Raw genomic sequence first — 18,671 nt, 5'->3', positions numbered from 1 at the left:
TCACAAAGTGAATCAAATCTGCTGCAGCCACACTTGTCAACCCAGAAAAAAGATATACAAGATGTATTTAACAGTAAAGAAAATGAGGTGCTGAGGATTATAAACAAAAGAAAACAAATCCAAATAGCATTAAAGCAAGGGTGAGTCAGCATGTGTCTAATTTACCAAACAATCCTAATGGGACTTTTGTCAAAGCCCTGTGCAGCGAACTGTGCTTCACAAGTGCTCACTCACTCAGTTTTGTCAGAGGTAAAAGTTCCTTGCTTGTTGGAGAACTACCAGCACGTCAAAGCAATGAGCTGCCTGTGAAAGCAGCGGGTGATGGGAATGTCAGGCCATGAAACGTGGAGGAGAACGGGATGAGTCACGCCACGGGCCGGGCAGTGGCCAGCTACTGCCCACTGAGGTGTGTTCTAATCGCTCGCTGCTTCCACTCAGTGTCAGAGCCCGCGGAAAGGAGTGTCATGGTTAGATGTGGCGTCTGAGTTAGCCTAGGACGGCCAGAGGGATGAGGCGGGGGTGGGCAGGGGAGGCAGTTGCGGGGTAGTTGCCAGGAATAATTAAAAGGAACCCTCTGTAATCGTAGCCTACCAGAAGCTCAGCATTTACGTAACTTGTTTTAGCTGAAGAGTTGACCTGGATGTCTCCCTCAGTTACTAGGTCACATTAATATGAGAGACTGTCGCTTCGAGTATCCTGCTGCTTCGGTATACTGTATATTTGCAGCATCACCAAACTCTCTATTGCATCCATTACACATTGTCAAATTCCAACTCCAGACAGAAAAAAACAGCTCAGTAAATCTATGAAGAGCGCCCAGACTACCTTTTAAAAACGTCCTGCTTAAAGACTTGCTGTGCTTTTGATGATACATGAATGGGACTCATTCATGACACCAAAAATCAATTGCATATCTAGCCAATTGTTTGTCTCCAATGCTTTGCCCTTTAGCACAGGTCCACAGATCAAGCAGGGGCTCATGTCTGGCTCTCGAACAACCCGCTGGCAGCACAGTGTGGAGGAGGCAACTTCAAATAGCATGGCCCTGCTTTGAACGCTGCAGACTGGTGAACATAAGCCATAAACTTTAACACTAAAGAAAACCCTATAGGTTACTGCAGAGAGGAAGCAAACTTTCACACTGGGAACTTCAGGTGGTCAGGTAAACTGAGGCATATATCTATTATGTGCAGAATCTACCAGTAATAGAAAGTTAGAGTCAAAAACCATGCTTAATGACAGACTCGTCCACCCACGCTGCTCGACAGAACAACACAGGAAATCATTCCTGCCTGTGGCTGTCAAACTGTATAATGACAACTTGTAAATAAAGCTTAATATTGTATACTGTGTATACTTTAACTTACATTCATGTATAAATCTAAACATACCCTGTTTTTATTTCTACATATGCATATCTTTTATTTTATTTTAGTCTTACTTGATTTTAATATTTCTATGTTTATACCTGCTTTTTGCTCTTTCACCTCTTTCTCAGGAGCTCTGTGACGTTTGAATTTCCCTACGGGAATTAATAAAGATATCTGATTCTGATTCTGATAAGAAGTCATATTCAGGCAAAGCAGTGCTTTGAGGTAAAACCTGCTCACAATATACTAATGTTTACCATGTTTTCGTATATTCAGTGTGCGCCACGGTGCTGTGGTGGTTAGCACCTCACAGCAAGAGGATTCCCGATGCGAACAACAGTGCAAACGCATGCATTAATGGATGAATCTGGAAACTCTTCAATGATCCCCTGGTAATGTGCCACGGACCCCCATTTGAGAACCAATGCTCTGGGGAACAAGAATATCTGTACTAGATGTAACTGGCAACTGTATCCTCTGGGGATCAAGAATGGTTGTTCAACATTTCACAGTAAATTCCACCAGGAAAATTCCACCAACTTTAAATTCCATGCCTCAAGCATGGATGATAGTCTGAGTGTGAGTTTAGAGTTGCATCCTTTCAAAGTACACTAACAGTCCCTCAATGCTTTAAAGATTGATTTGCTAAAACAACGGACATCCATTAGCCAACACAGGAGATGTAACCTATTTAAAAATCAATCTCTGTTTGCATAATGAACATTCTTGCAGTCACATGTGGAAGCCAGAATCAATGGACAATGGTCAGACTGGCAGAACAAATATATACCCTACTGTATCTGTTTATTTATAGGGTGAGGAACAGTGGGTGACAAACATATAAAATGTCCTCTGTCACGCCTCTGATCACTTCTGATCCAACCCTTACTTGACACGAGGTTAGATGAGAGAGAAAAAGAACCAGTATTCAATGTGTGGGGGCAGAGGCATTGAGACTTTTGACATTTCAATTTGAGGGTACGTGCAGCTAGAGCCCTAAAAAAAGCCATTGTATAACGTTAATTACTGCATGTGGGACAGCGGTGGTCTATAGTGGTGACAACATGTAATTTGAGGATTTCGCTTCATGCCATATATGTGCAGGCTGTTTCATCCGCTGCTTACGTCTCTCCAACTGCTTTACAATATCTGCCAGCTCCAGTCCTGTAATTGGATTGATGCCTAGCTGACATGCTGCTCGCTATAAAGGCACAAATAGAAACCAGGGAGTCACATCCTGAAAGAAACATTCTTCATGTGAAACCACAATAAACCACACTACACACTGTCTTCATTCTTTTCATTCTCAGCTGACTACAGACACATTTTACACATGGAGCAATAGCTGGAGGTGGCTGGGTCAGAGGGTTTCAAACATTTAGCTTAGTTGCACACTGCTCTTTATTATAAAAATCAGAGGATAGAAAGCCGTGGAATTTCATTTTGCAGGCTGCAGATTCTCGACAAGAAGAGAGCTTTTATGTCATTGATCATGTCTACTGCTATATGAAACCTGTAGGAATGCTCAGGAACAGCAGCTACAGTTCAGACTTGCTGTTGTAGGTAGATGATGTCGCCACCTGCAGGCAAAGAATGAAATGACTGCTAAAGCTAAAGCTTTATTTGTCTGGTATGACCACTAGCTTAAAACAGCTAAGTAAAGTTCACAAATTTAATGTGGATACAAGTATCCCATTGGTGACATCCATTTAAAGCTACCCAAAACAAAACTTTATAGCAAGTATATAAAAGTAGTTTATAACAGTAAGTATACAGCAACAAAAACAACACTTAATTTTCATTTATTGCTTTATATTGGCCTTAACTTGTTATGTGATGATCATGGCAGCTCGTTACCATCACCATGACAACAACGTAACTAAAAAACATAATTCAGGGAACAAGATTCTTTTTTATATTACTATCATATATTTTTTCAATTTTACTATATAATCCTAGTTTCATTTTGAAAAATGTTCGTACTATATTACTTCACTTCAAATCACTTTATTTTTTTATATATTGAAATAACTTTATCACACAAAAACACATGTAAGCATCTTTTTCTAAGCAAACATCATCTCATGATGCTGCAGTGTGATGAGACAAACGAAGAGATTTTCAGCTTCTGTTTTGAATAATTTGGTGTGAAACAGCAACAAAAACTCACCATTATGAAATGAAAAATAACTGGTTATCATTTTCCTCCTGCTATAACAAGAAACTGAGCTAACATTAGCAGCTTCCTTCTCTTTCCATAGAGACTGGGGGAACCAAGAGACCAGTTTCAACAGAAGACAATCTCTACTCTTCACATACATGCAAACAGCAGTTACGTATATAAAAGAGAAAAGAAAACTGAATAAACCACTCAATGCCTGCAGGTGGGGAAAGGGTCAAGATGGCGGAATCTTTTACTTCTCTTAAAAAGCTGAACGTTTTGTTTCTGCATCGATTACACTGTGTCCTCTTTCATTAATTCACTGAGTCGCAGAGTCTTTGTTATACCACACAATACTGGGCTCTTAAAAGCTGAGCACTTGGACATTTCTATTTTACCAACGGGAGGGAACCCAAAAAAAAGAGTCTTGGGTCAAAGGAATTACGAAACTATTCTCTGCAGTTTCACGAGGAAGAGCAGCCATCTGACAGCCTTGTTGCCTGGAAACTGCTGCTGTGCAGAATACATAGTGATTTCATTTAAAAAGAACGTGAATGAAAAGAGGATAAATAATGATGTCTTCATGACACTTAAAAGGTTGAGGACATGATCAGTGCAACTTCGGCTTCCGTTGGTTTTGACACTTTGGTTTCTGTCTTTGAGACTCCTAATGGATAAAGCTCCAGCTACGTTCTGGACTTGGGCTAATAATGTTGTCTTGCAGTCAGCTGCTCTGTGGCCACTGAGTTATTTAAAGTGATGCTGGACAGCAGCTGTGGTTGTAGTTGCTCCGTCCTGCTTCCCACGGTGAGTTGTGGCATCAGCAGAAATGGGTGTAGGTGACACAAATATCCATGTTCATTCATGAATCAGTGGACAGAGGTAAACACTATGGGCTACTTTCATTATCATCTTCATCATCCTCATCATCATCACCGCTGTGTGTCTTCCTTCCTCTGCCTTTCTCTTCCTAACATAAGCAGCCATAGTAGAAATATATATAAGAACTGTTAAAAAAGGTAGCAATGCTATATGTATACAAATGTAATGATTTAAATCAGCTAAATTAATCAATGGATAACATTAGTTTCATAGTCTTGTTGCATGAGGCTGCTGCTGTAAACACCTTGTAATCCTCATGCTGCATGTATACTCTGATATCCCTAATTATTGATGACATCCAAACTGTGGCTTAGTTTCAGTTTGTTCTAAAAGCTGCGCTTAATTGTCCGACAAACTGAAATAAGTAACAATGCTGTAAATCAAGGTGTCAGTTATATTAGTAAACCTTCTGGCTAATTTGAGATCTGACAGGAAAGAGCCTCCTTACTCACGGGATATTTGGCACCTGTTCAATGAGAGGAAGCAGGAAGCAAACAGCAGCTGCGAGTTAACCACGATGAGATAGAAAGAAAAAAATGCTCTGTTTTTTTTAACTAATTTGACATTTACTATCATTTGGTATCACTCTATGGCTTAAATACTGTCATTCACTTTCACTTAACAACCTCTTTACAAGACAGCAGTCAGTGGTATAAACACGTTTTTTGAATATTATTGTCCCATAAGTGATGGAGCTAAATTTTGAGAACCGTAGATGCATTTTATCTTACAGAGATTTATTTTAACTTTTCTTTTTTAATGAATAAAATAGTGTACGATGGTGATCCAAATACCAGGGTTTAACCTAATAAAAAATAATCTGTAGAATTTTCTGTAGAAGTGTTGATGCCTATTTGACTACATGCAGGTATTACTGTGTTGAAGGTGTTTTGTTGGAAGTTAATGTTGCTGTCATTATAATCATAGTTGTAACTGCTGTAGTAGAATTTTCAATTTGGCCTTAGTTTTACCTCTTGTTCAAAGACGTCAGTTTTATAAACGTATATTGGTCAATAAAACATGACAGATGTGTTCATTCTCACCCGGTCTGATCGAGTCAGTGCAAACATGTAAGTAAAACTGACCTGGCTCTTGTTTAAACATGAGACTATCAAGTAAGATTACCATCATGTGCACTACAGGCCTCCTAATATTTGGTACAGTGTCTTATCACATTGCCCTTTTCAGTTGGGTTCAGTTGAATTCAGACCGTATTATTTCTGCATTCAGAGCAGCTCTTCGATCAAAGCTAGAAATAATGAAATATCTGCTTATCTTTCTTTTACATTCCTGCTGCCAGCTCCTCCTCTCTCACCCACAGGGTCATCCCAAGACAGGTATGGTGCAGAGCGTAACAAACAATGGATTATTCACAAAGTCGCCCTTCTAAAAATAGCAGTCACACATTTCTACTGGGAATTCTGAGCATTACTGCCTCAGGGATTTTTGCTTAGTCATCAGATGATTTCCTACCCTCTCTTCAGAGAATCAGGCGTGCTGCAGTGAAATCTTAGCAGCTTTATAAAGGAAGGTGTTCACACTGACAATTCTGTATAATGCTGGAGATTGGACACGGTTCAATCGCGGGGAGTGGGGGGGGGCGCAGTCTCTCCATCAGCCAGGACAGGGGAGCGGAAGGCAGTAGAGCTGGGCTGTGACGTAGATAGGCCATTGATTATGGCTGCTGCAGCGTTTCGCCAATGAGAGCTAAATTTAGAACCAGAGGATTCCCTTCTGCTCTCCCACGCCAGCTCACTGCTCTGCATTCTGCTGCAGAGTGCCGCTCTGCGCTCCACCAATGTAAATCAATGCAACGCGCCGAGGGCTCTCCAGCAAACAACAGTGGATGTGTTGCATCACAGCTCAAATGGAAACAACACTGCACAATACGTTTTGTGGAAATCAAGCATATCTTTGCTTCGTTATTTTAAGGTTTGTTTTTATTAAACAGAAAGGTGCATCAATCCATGTTATATCTATTTGAATGCGTAAAAACCCACAAACCTATCAAAGACAAATTTATAAACTGTCTTTAAGAACCATATCAGATTTTGAGGAATCATGTGAATGTGATGATCAAAAGTCCCTGTTTTTCTTACAGATACTCCAATGAATGTCACAACAGAAAGTGAGCTCTGTAGATGATATATATTCTAACATACTGGTTCTGTAACTTCAATGCAAAATGGTCAAATAACCTTCGAGTCAAAGAAAACTATTGTTTTGTTATAGTGGGACTCATGCCAGGTCTGTTTGTATCACTTCCAAAATGGAAAATAAAGCTTCTTTATAATTTTAATAATAATTTTACTTTTCAAATTTTACTCTTTCTTATTTGTGTTTTCTTGGTGTCTTTACATGTTTAGTTTAGTTTCAGTCCTCTGCTACCTTGTAATTGAGGTCTCTACTGCAGTGATGCCAACAGGGCTTGAGAGCACAACACATAAATCAGACGCTGGCTTCATTAGGAGGATCTACACAACTGACTGGAGCCAATCCCAGCTGACACTGGTCGAGAGGCGGGGTACAGTCCATCAGAAGGACACATCGAGACAAACAACCACCCACGCTCACATTCACACCTACGGGCAATTTAGAATCTCCGATTGACCTAGGGTGCATGTGTTCAGATTGTGTGAGGACACAACTCCACACAGAAAGACCATGAGGGGACGTCAGGTTTGAATCCAGAACCCTCTTGATTTGAAGCAAGAGCAGCAGTTATGTTGTCCTATTATTTCTTTCTCTTAAACCCTAAAGCATATAGATAATACAGTAAATCTGTGAAAAATAGATCCGAGCACCTGGCTGTGGTAGTCTCAAAAACACCGGCTACATCCTACAGGAGAAAAATTACTAACAACATGTGACAAATTCCATTACATATTATATACACACAACATAAGAATCCTTTTGCAGAATGTATAAGATAAAATACATTTTCAGCTGATGTCACCTATGGAAGCCCTGATGGATGCTTTGGCATCAAGACGAGACAGACTGATTGTTCTCTGCCAGTGATGAAGGCCGCTCTGTTCCTGATGTTGTGTCAACAGCTGTGCAGCCCAAGGCCCTTCACAAACACTCAAACACTGCCACGAGTGCTGCCGAGAGGAGGACAGAGTGTGCTAACCATCTCTACAAACACTGTTCTGTTGGATTCAGCACCACTCATTCAACGTGACAGCCTCAGGGTGATTCATTCTGTGTGTGCACAAGCACTGGTACGAGCTGGATGTTTGTAGAGCGGGTACAGGAGCGGGTCTCTTTTAGCTTTTGTTCTTGCTGTGAGAGCTGCTGGGGTCGGGGGGGGGGGGCTCGTCATGCTCGCCCTGTGGCAGACCGTGTGGTCAGCAGGACGGAGACACTGGCAGACGAGCACATGGTGCCGTCATCCTGGACAATGGCATTCCTCAGCTGTCCCCGGCTCTGACTCAGTTCATGTGGGCGGCTCCTGTTGAGCAGCCCGTCCTGCAGTCAGTTACAGCCCAGCGCTGCAGCACCTGTGAGAACACAGCCGGCCTCTGCAGACGCAGAGTCTGGCACAGGAGCGGACACCTCACAATAAAGCTCAGCCAAAGGTTTTTAGCGTTCCTGTGGAACACTTGTTGCACAGAAAAGATGATCTTTGAACAGTCCACACGAGTGAGAGCTAAACCTGCATCAATCTACCAGCGTTGCTGTGTAAACTCATAATATCTGTCTAATAATAATGCATACTGCAGCTTTGAGGTACCGACTGCTGCTGTTTTGCTGCACTCCACTTTCTAGAGACCTAGAGAAATAATGATTTGCCCCCCTGTCTCATGTCATGTACGTGGCCCTCTTAGCCATATTACTGTTTATGCTAACGATCTAGTTTTATCAACTGCAGCACAATCAATGCATAATTATCTGTTATCATGGGAGTTTTCCTGAGAAGAAGCTACATCAGAGATATTGAGAAGCTACAATTGGTTTACCACTGCTGTATGATGTAGCATTTGGGAGTGAAGAGTGAATAAAAATACGTAGAGAAATGTACCATTTTCAAATTCCTAGTAGTCACACTGGACATTGATTTGTATGTTGCATTTCTTTCACTTGATCTTCATGTGTTTGCAGAATGATGTTGTGATTATAGTTATTATGTAAGTGCTATACATACACATCACCTCATGTTATTTGTGTATAGTCACAACAACATTACTTCTCAATGAATAATGTCACACTTCTCTAACAGATGATTACCTAATAAATAGGATTGCAGTGCGGCAGCCTGTTGGCGCTCCGGTCAGAAAACTAATCAGTGCACTAATGTAACACAGAGTAAACTGAATGACCAGCAACAGACCTGCTGCTCTGACCTCTGTCCTTAACCATCACTGTGTCCATTATCCAGCATCCCACTTTCACACTTACAAAAGATAATTGATCACTCCCTGTCTTTATTATGCAAGAGCAATCAGGAGTTTACTTTACATAAGCAGTGTTTGGGATGTGGCTGTGTCTGACTACAACGCCCCCTGCAGACTGACTGTGGGTCATCATGCCTCCTGTGTCTTTTCCTGGCAAGTTCACTAATTAAGTCTATGATGCCGTTTGCTATTCTGCAAATACTCGCTGGAATCTGTCCGTGTGCACACGAGAGAGAGGCTCACGTGGAAAGAGGCCTGTTTGGAGCATGATAACGTCACATAGATCAGAAGCACGCAGAGCCACTCCAACTATCCAGATTGACACGCAGCTGTGAAATGCCTGGGCGTAGGAAAAAAGGCGCACATGGAGACGCGTGGTGCCAGGTTCAGGGACGCTCATAGCCAGTGTTATTATTTATCTCATTTGAATGTCATTCTGACTCACTCATCTCTCTCAAGTTAAGTTAGAGCAGGAAGCAAAAAGGCTTCACTGTCGATTAATTAGGCTTCATCAAACACTTGCTGCCCTGTTTCTCTCTCAGTGCGGTCGGACGGGAACGGAAACCAACTCTCTGTCTGTCTCTGCTCAAAGGCTTCATGTCTCTAATTAGCTGCTTTGACCTGTGACAGTGCTGGGTGTGTAATGAAACCACACCCATGGCACATGGTGGTCTCCCTGGAGTTCTATGACCTTTAGCCTGAAAAATAATGTAACGACTACCAAGCTGTGTAATGACTATTTCCACAGGAATGTTATCACTGATACTTTATTAACTAAGTTGTTCAATTCAATTACATTCTTGATGATTGAATTACATCAGAGAAAAAACAACGTTCCATAAACATCCGAATTTATGTTGGGGAACTTAAATTTCAACTTAAATGTTCAACAAGTGACCAAAAAAAATAAATCACAAACTGCAATAAAATCCCCAGTTGAGATGCATATTTTGAATATACTGTGCATGTCAAAGAAAGCTCCTGAAGCCTGATTAATAAGGATTCAAATGACTTTATCTTAGACTGTAGTCAGTGGTATTCATCACATAGTGCTGAAGTCAGGAATTTCTAAACAGAAGATGCTGTTTATATGACCTGTGTTAAATTCTGAATATTGTTAAATAATAGTGGAATATCAGAATGCATGTAATAAAGAGTGAGAGTGTTATTTAACTCATTGTTAATGCAAACACTGATGATTGACTGAAGCTATACTGATATCTGTACCAGTTGTTTGAGCAAACGATTATCATCCATCATATGTACAGTATATATCATGGACTGATTAGATGATGCATCGTCCTCAAGTGAAGACAAAATATCCTGGATACAGACTCTGGCTCCACACATTCGGAGCTACTGCACAGATGGAGCCATGGTATAAGGTCCTAGCAACACATGCTCCATCAATCCATCTCAGTGATCTCTCGATCATGACGTGTGTCACGTGTAACCCTGTTTTATTTGGCATGCATTTTGACTTTTTTGTTTGGTCCATGTCCCATCCACTAACATGGAGGAGGTGGGATTTATGACCTGTACGGCAAGTCAGCCACCAGGTGGTGTATGAGATGCCTGAGCTTTATGTTTAGGGAGCAGTCATGTCATACACTCCGTGGTACATGTGGATATTCACAAAAAACAGGATATGACACAAGCAAATGTGTTCATCTCAGAGTTACATCTGAGTCTGAATTAGTTGATGAATTAAATAGTACACAATATTCACTAATAAATACATTAAATACATAATGCTTGCTGATACCAGATACATTGTGCAATGATGTGCAAATTTCATAATGCGTTTTAAACTGATTGAAATCACCTTATAAACAGATTGCACATGTGAATTCTGTTGGTCCATGGTCTTTTCTAAAAAGTTTTATTCCATCAGAGGGCTACCAGCTATTTTGAGCTAAGACTAATTTCAGGAAGTGGTACATTTCAAAATGCTAATTAGAAGTTTGCCATTTACTTGTCACTCGCTGTGAGGAATCGTGTCCATTTCGACTAAAACTGGCAGCTGAAAATGCGTAAGCACTCAGCAGTTTTCAGCACGGAGCAAAGTGTGAAAATTCCACAGGCTACAATCACAGCTGCCTGTTTAAACTAAGGTAAGAAAAACGTGTAAGTAAAGTACAGGTGTTAATAGTCTACAAGAGGGGAAGGTGCAAACTGCCACAAAAGCAGCCAAATCCAAGAAGTCAAAGTCATACAGTGAATAAGAGCTGCTGTTTTCCAGCTCCACACTCCCACGTTCATCAGGTATAGAGAAAGGATTCAGTTACTAGTGTATACGTTTGCATTTCTCCTCCTCCTCCTCCCCACTCTGAACATTGCATAAGACTCCCAGCACACCCTTGCTGCTGCATTCTTCACAAAAAACCAACCTGACTCAACCGTTAATCCTATTAAAGTAACCATAAAAACAGCCTATTGCATTTTACATAACGCAGCAAATACGATTATGTTTCGTGTTGCATTCACCCTCCGCTCATCAGAAAACCTTGTTCCGCACAAATCTGATCACTTGACCCAGAAAAGGAAAGGAACAACAATTCAAAAAATTAAGAAAAGAAAACTACCTTTGTTGCTTTTTCACACCATAGTAAGCAGTCCATTAACAACACAATGCATCGACCGGAGGAAGGACCAGCAGGAGCGTTTTCTCCTAATAAGCTCACAATCATTTTGACAGCTCACTGCTGTACTCTGTGTGATTTAAAGGTGTGCTAATATTAATCTGCACCAGTGGAAAGCAATATATTCCAACAGCACCACAGAATCAACATGCCCTCAACCAAAGCTGAGCAGGTTCATAAAGGTCGGATTAACACAGGAACACTGAGGGTGGGCTGAGTTTTCTCCCTCCACAGTCACCAAAGTGTTTGCTCACTGTGGGAACTGTCGGGTTTCTCTAAAACTGATACTGTACATTATGATTTGGCGCTATACAAATAAAATTGAAAATGGATTGTGTGGTAGTGAACAGTTTTAACCCACTTCAGGCCAAAATACATATGTGAGCTGTAAATGAACACATGACAGTACAAAATTCAGCCCTCAGTAGTTAAGAGTTTTAAACGTGGACATGGTATTTAAGTAAAGTTTAAAAATGCACTGATCAATTTTTGATAATAGAAATAATTGATGAATGACGCAGTGACAAAGAAACAGAGGCACTAACTCTGCAGCTCATGTCACCTCATTGTTTTGCTTTTACAGCTGCAACTTTCACATGTGGCTTCACTTTCATCAACCTGTTTCCAGCAGCAGGCAGCTGTTTCTGAGTGAATCAGACAATAGACACACACACACCGTTCAGACCTGGTTTCAGTATCAACACCCATCCTGAGTGACACGATCACTAGTGGTCAGTGTTAAGTACAAGGGTGAAAGCAACCCCCAAATGTGTCCTCAATATGTCTTCATATCCAATCACAAAAACCACATTCAGAGGTGGTCTGGGACACATGTGTCCCATTCTCTTTGCTGTGTGAACACAGATGCATCAAAGGCCACATATGAAGGACCGCCCACTAAGCTGACATCCTGTGACCCGCCGCAGTTTCACAATGACTCAAACGTATTTTTACGCTTGGCAGACACTTCCCTGATGAGATGACGGGACACAGCAAAAAGTATAATATGCAATTGCTACCATGTTCTATATCAACTTTGTAGAGTTAATTTGAAAACTGTAAAAAGATGAATAAACGTAGAAGGAGGAGAATGTAGAGCTTGATCAGCCTAGATAAGCATAAATAATGGAGATGGAGGAAACATCTAAAGCTCAATATTTACCTCCACCAAGGAGGGGATGTTTTCATTACTGTGCAGCAGGATTACTCAAAAACGACTGAACTGATTTCCATGACATTTTGTGGAGGGGTGGAACTCAAGGAAGAACCCTTTAAATTGGATTCAGGAATTAGTTTTTCACTGTTTGTTTTAACTTAACCTTTATAACATTTTTAGAAGTTTTTGAAGAAATAAGATGTGGATCTTTGTGAAGGATGTGTTAGGTACTTATATTTATGTAAAGGTTATATTCTATGCGGATCCAGTTCTGATCTGGATCTCACTATATGTAATATGTTGAATGAGTAAATGTTGTGTAGAGGTATAGACATAAATGAGGTGGTATGTGTGGTAGTGGGGGTGGTGGTGGTTTGATGACAGGCTGATCGCCAGCGACTCACTTGGCCAGCTTCATCTCTATCTGCTGGCGGATTTCCTGCCGCTCCTGGTCGCTGCGGACTGGGAAGATGTTGCGGTCCTCCAGCTCCTGCTTGCTGGGCCGGTTGCGGAGCTTCACAGCCAGCAGCTCCTTCCTCATCCTGCGTGGGAGGGTGCCTGTTGTTGTCAAGCAGAAATTTTAAGGTCAATACAAGCGGAACAGTGGTTCACACATAGCTCTCCAGCTAAAGCCGCTGAACTGGTGCTAATCAGCACACAGGGTGCTTTCTCATAAGAGCTGAGCGACAACAACAGTGTGAAACAACAACACCTTATTAATTAAATGCACACATACTTATTTCAAGCTGAGAAAGTGTGCTCTGCTATATTTATTTAACTAAATAACATTAAATGCATCATTGTAAAGGTTTTCACCCGTATTTGTTTTTTATAATTTTGTATAATAGTGGTTGAAAAGATTACAAAAACAAGTTTTCGATTTTTTCTTTGCCAACCTTTTCATGCACTGTAAAGTTTCCTGAATACTACATGGGAACAAGTGTTTTCAAGTCCAATCAGAATTCTGGACTAATATCTGGACTTAGAGCATTAACCTTGTTTTATTTTAAGCCATTCTTGTGCAGCTTTGGCTTCATGTTTGTGCTTTGGTCTGAAATACAGCAAATCTTCACCCGACCTGCAGCTTAACCTTTAATCTAGGATTTATTGATTTATTCAGAATTTATTTTGCCCTCCACCTTCACAGGAGTTTAGAGGCCTGCTGTTGAGAAGTATCTTAAAGAGCACGATGCCCACTTTTTCATAACCTGGCTCAGCCGACCATAGTTACTTCTTCTACTTCTTCCCACAGGAATTGTGGCAAAACACTGGCCAATGTGTCATGTGAGTTTTGTGCTACCAGTGGCTTCCTTTGTGTCAATCTGCAGCGCAGCGGTGGGGTTCACGTTCACCCACAAGTTCATCACAAGCAGCGAACATCCATTCACCTGCACATTTACACCAAACACTATAATGATCTTCTACCATAGACTGTAAATAAAGACAATGTGTCTCCACTCCCTCCCACTGTCCATAAATCAGGCCAAACTATCAAGGATACAAATACTATCATCTTGCGCATTTGGAGTCTGCGCAGTAGTGATCGGAGGATGGAGCCGTGGTAGTGAGGTCCCAATACAAACACATGACCAATCAGTCTCAGACGTTAATCGTGGCATTTCACCTTCTTCTACAGAATAAAATAACCAATTAAAACCACATTTACCTGATTCATAGCACTGGAACAAAATCAGTGTGAGAGGAACAACCTAACATGACAGAAACCATCTTTGTATTTTGACTTTCTGGTTGGTTAATGTCCCATCCAGTCACAAGGAGGAGGCATCTTGTCCATCTTTATATACATTCTATGGTTTGAAACCATAAACCTTTGTGCTGTGAGATAACATAGCTAACCACTGTAACACAGTGTCACCTTTCCCTTAAACAGTAAAAGTTAAATTAGTCTTGTTAGCACAATTGCTACATATTTTTGGATCAAAGCAAGATTTTTTTAAATTTCTGTTATGTCACTAAACATAAGTCTAATCTTCATGTAATAATGTTAATATATATATATATTTTAAATGTTTCCTTTCTGTTTGCACTTCCTCCACTACACATTTTCATGACTGTCTCTTCACTCATCAGATTCTGTATCTGCTCTCATGCCAGTGGCGTGCACATCATCCATGTCCATCATAACTCCACGATTGTTGCGCCAATGACCCACATGACTGGACAAGAATTAGGCCAGCAGACCAGATGTTGACAGGCTACTGAAATTTAACACCAGTGAGTCTCTTCTTTGACATAACTGTAAATCTCCCTGTCATGCTCCCACTGTAAACAAAGAGCAGCAGAGATTACGCTGCTTCATTATCCACTGACAGGATGCCCAGACTTTGTCGGCTTTGTACATTAGGGGCCAGATAATAGCAGATCAAATGTATTCAGCTAGTCTGCTGCCGGCGGAGACCTACCGGAGATCACAGACTCGTTCCAGCTGTCCTGGTCGCTCAAGTACTCGTCCAGACGCCAGTTCTCTTTGTTCTCGTCAGACTCCTTCTTGCTCTGAGACTCCCCGGCAGGCTCCCTCTCTGTGCTGGACGTGCGGGACACGCGGCCATCCAGCCGCCGTTTTGGGGATGAGCGCGTCTGGAAACTGAAATCACATATCGCACAGCAAACCACGTCACTCATAATCTAAGCTTTGTTTCATGAGTTTAGAGCGTTTGTTCTGTTTATTATTCTGTTTTTAACACAGATCACACTCCTGTTTAATATAGCCTCGTGTTAGCACAAGAACTTACACATTTCTTGCAGCTTAAACAACACACTTATTTTCAAGCAACAGTTTGTACGTGACAATGACCTCAATAAACTTGATAAAATGCAAATTACTGGTGGGAGTGGAAAAAAAAGTGAATTACATGTATGTTTTCTCAACAACTCAACATGTATACGATCATAGAGGACATGATTCAGCTCAGTGATTTATTAAAAAGGGGCCAATGACTAATCGTTCGACACATACTGCATTTTCTACAGTAACGTCAAACTGAACTAGGCAAGGTGGCAACATCCACAAACATCAAAAAAACATCCTCCTCCATGCAGAGTAATAAGGGCGAGAAGTGATAAATCAATAAGGTGATTAACCAATAAGCCACTAACTTGACAGCATTCATACATAGACGATGTGGTTGATGTAGGCCAAAACAAACGTCTCAAATCACAGACTGCATGAGGCAGCAGAGGCAGAACCTGGACTGTGTGTAATTTAGACACTAAGCTGAAGAAAATTGAAAATCATGCAGATGTAACCAACAGGTATTCAACTTTTTTAATGTGTGTGGGCCAGGTGTCTGACTCCTGAAGAGATGTTGCACCTTTTTAATTCATTGCTGAAGTCAATCTACGACCTTATATGGGTATAGTCATTGTGAAGTTTTCCATTGAACCATTTTCATTCCATGTATTCTATTTAGATTTTTTCATGTCTGAAAATAGACATTTGAAACTTATTGTTTATTCAGATATTTGATGGCCCAATAAAATGTTATAAAATTGTGTTTAAAACAAAAAAATGAACAGACTAGGTATAAAAATGTCAGCAGAAAGGCTGTAACATCAGTTAATCACTTAATCATTCAGTTGTTGTTGATGATCAAATAATAATAATTGTTGAATTGTTCTTAAATCAATTAAAAATGGCAACTTTGCTCTGGTTCTCAAATGTTGCAGCTTTTCTGTGTTTTATATGATTCTAAAGTGAATATTTAGAATATTTGTTTTTATATTTGGTCTCTAAGAACGTGAGACTGTTTTTTTTCACAATGTTTTCCCACTATATTTGAATTGAACAATTAATGACCTAATCAAAAAACCTTATTGACAAGCTAATATATACTGAAAAGAGTTGTTAATAGCAGCCCTCTGTTTTGTTAGTGATCATGAGCTGTTTGTCCACAGTCCATATTCTGTGTGTGATGTGTTCGAATGGGGGTTTTTAATAATGGATAATCAATAACAAGGCCTTTGAATAGTTAAACAGGACTAATCAACAATATCTCTCATTACTGGAAGTGACAATTGATCGGTTTTTGCTCTTGAAATAATTAATTAAGACATTCTGTAAAACATTATAGCTCATGTAATAACACTTAAATGAGAAGTATTCAAACAAAGGTAACTTTGTATTATAGGTACACAGAGCATCTTGCTCTAAAGTCTGACCTTTCCTGTCTGTGTTTGGTGGCCAGAGCACGGTGCAGTTCCTCAATGATACAGCTGGGGGGAAGCTGGGGGTGTAGCGCCCCCAGGTGGGGGGAACCAGTGGGTGTGGAGAGCCTGCCTCTTAACAAGGAGCCATGAGGATCTTTGGGAAGTGTGAAATTTCTGGGTAAGGTGGCTGGGGACTTCTTTACTGACACCGGAGGAGCACCTGAGGAGGAAAACCAGCATCGTGAGACAACACAGCAAACCAGTGGGGCTTCACATCAGATTACACTGGTGAGCTCACCGTCCAGGCTGCCCAGTCTGGGGAGCAGTTTGACCGGCATGTTAGGTGGAGGAGGTGTGCTGGCTCGTCTCTGGGGTTGGGCCACAGTCACTTCCTGTTTCCCTTCAACAGCCTTTGCCTTCCCCGTTAACTGCACCTCACTGGGGTCGCTTAGCGAGATGCTTTCGTCTCCTCCATCATCACTTTGACTGGGGTCTCCCACAGTATTTGAGTCTTCAGTCAGGTCTTGCACTGAAACAAAGCATCGGCGATGGTGAAGCAGAGGCTGGGTTTGTTCAGAAAGTCTCTGTCTCCACTTGGTGGACAGTCAGAGACATGGCGTTCCAGACTGAAGCTGGTGCCACTAATACTAACTGCACCAAAAAAGATTCATATGCAGGCAGAACCAACCAAAAACCACCACAAGATTATTCCTAATGATTAATTATCACTAAAATGTTTATTTTTTCAGCTTTAAAAACAGGAACTACAAAAAATAAGTGACATACAAAAATTCAAACATAATAAAAAAATTTGCTTGCATCAAATTAAATAAATGATGTGCAGTACTAATTGTACACTGACAATAACGTGTTAATGTTAATCATCTTTGTTTCTGATTGTGTGTGAATAACATAGGTAATGTACAAATGAAAAAAGAGCAAATACTTTAGTAATAATAACAAAACTACCACTCGATATGGTCACTGACAGGAAATGGTCATGATCTCTCACTTGACTTTGATTGTACACCACCTTTATACGGTGCACTAATTCTTACTGAACACATACTGAGGCTGATACTGATATAGATAATTGGAAGTTTACAAAATATGATATATGAGTGTAGACTCTTTGTACATAAGCTGATCACACAAATTCCTCCCTTATCGATTTCTGACCAAGATACATTCTGAGATATTTTAAAATACATGAATCAACCTGTTGCTCTGTGGGGGACTGAACTAGGAGAACTATAATGGTGACGATGTTTCTCCTCAAACCTCGTAGTTCTTTACTCCAGTTTCTTGTTATTTATTAACCTCTACTGCACTAAATATAAGTTGGACTTGAACAATTTATTTTAGGTCATAGTCTCAATCACTTTCAAGTAATGTAACCTGTGTTATTTTAATGTTTGGCCAGCTGAGGGCACTGCAGCAAACAAAACACTGCCAAAACATCACTTTATAAGTTAAGGATGACTGTATGCTTGTAAACAGTGTTCTGTTTACACATCCAGCAGATGTAAAACAGCGTCAGGCCTTCTGTAGAATCTAAGTCCAGAATTTTGCTCGGTTGTTATCTCCACCTACTTATCTATAGCTGCTAAATGCTCTACTATGTTCATCAGCTAGTTGTTAATGTGCAGGTCTTTCAGTTGAAGAGCAGGACTCATTGATTTCACACTTCACCTCTCATCACGTCACTTGGCCTGTGAAGTGATGAGACCTGTTGTAAATCCAAGGCACAGAAGAAATTATCCAAGAGCAGAGGAGAAATCCGAGAGAAGATGTTTCATGCACAGAAGCAGTTTGACAAAGATGGAAGAAAATCAGAGTGCACAGTTTGAGCACATACAGAGCAAATCTAAGGACAAGCAGCTATTTGAGTGCTGG

General features: G+C 40.7%; 1 protein-coding gene across 1 annotated transcript in view; it reads right to left on the bottom strand.

Annotated features, from left to right (window-relative positions):
• Positions 1 to 18,671, bottom strand: part of phactr3b (phosphatase and actin regulator 3b) — a 45,588-nt gene that overhangs the window by 9,186 nt on the left and 17,731 nt on the right. The window contains exons 5-8 of the mRNA XM_020086295.2: positions 17,074 to 17,304; positions 16,788 to 16,995; positions 15,032 to 15,213; positions 13,013 to 13,166 (exon numbers count right to left, since the gene is read on the bottom strand). Coding sequence (XP_019941854.2) covers positions 13,013 to 13,166; positions 15,032 to 15,213; positions 16,788 to 16,995; positions 17,074 to 17,304 — 775 coding nt within the window. The remainder of the gene's footprint in view (positions 1 to 13,012; positions 13,167 to 15,031; positions 15,214 to 16,787; positions 16,996 to 17,073; positions 17,305 to 18,671) is intronic.

This window comes from Paralichthys olivaceus, chromosome 2, assembly GCF_024713975.1.
Source record: "Paralichthys olivaceus isolate ysfri-2021 chromosome 2, ASM2471397v2, whole genome shotgun sequence".
Taxonomy (NCBI): domain Eukaryota; kingdom Metazoa; phylum Chordata; class Actinopteri; order Pleuronectiformes; family Paralichthyidae; genus Paralichthys; species Paralichthys olivaceus.
The sequence above is the reverse complement of the archived record's forward strand: the minus strand, read 5'-3'. Positions and strand labels throughout refer to the sequence as shown.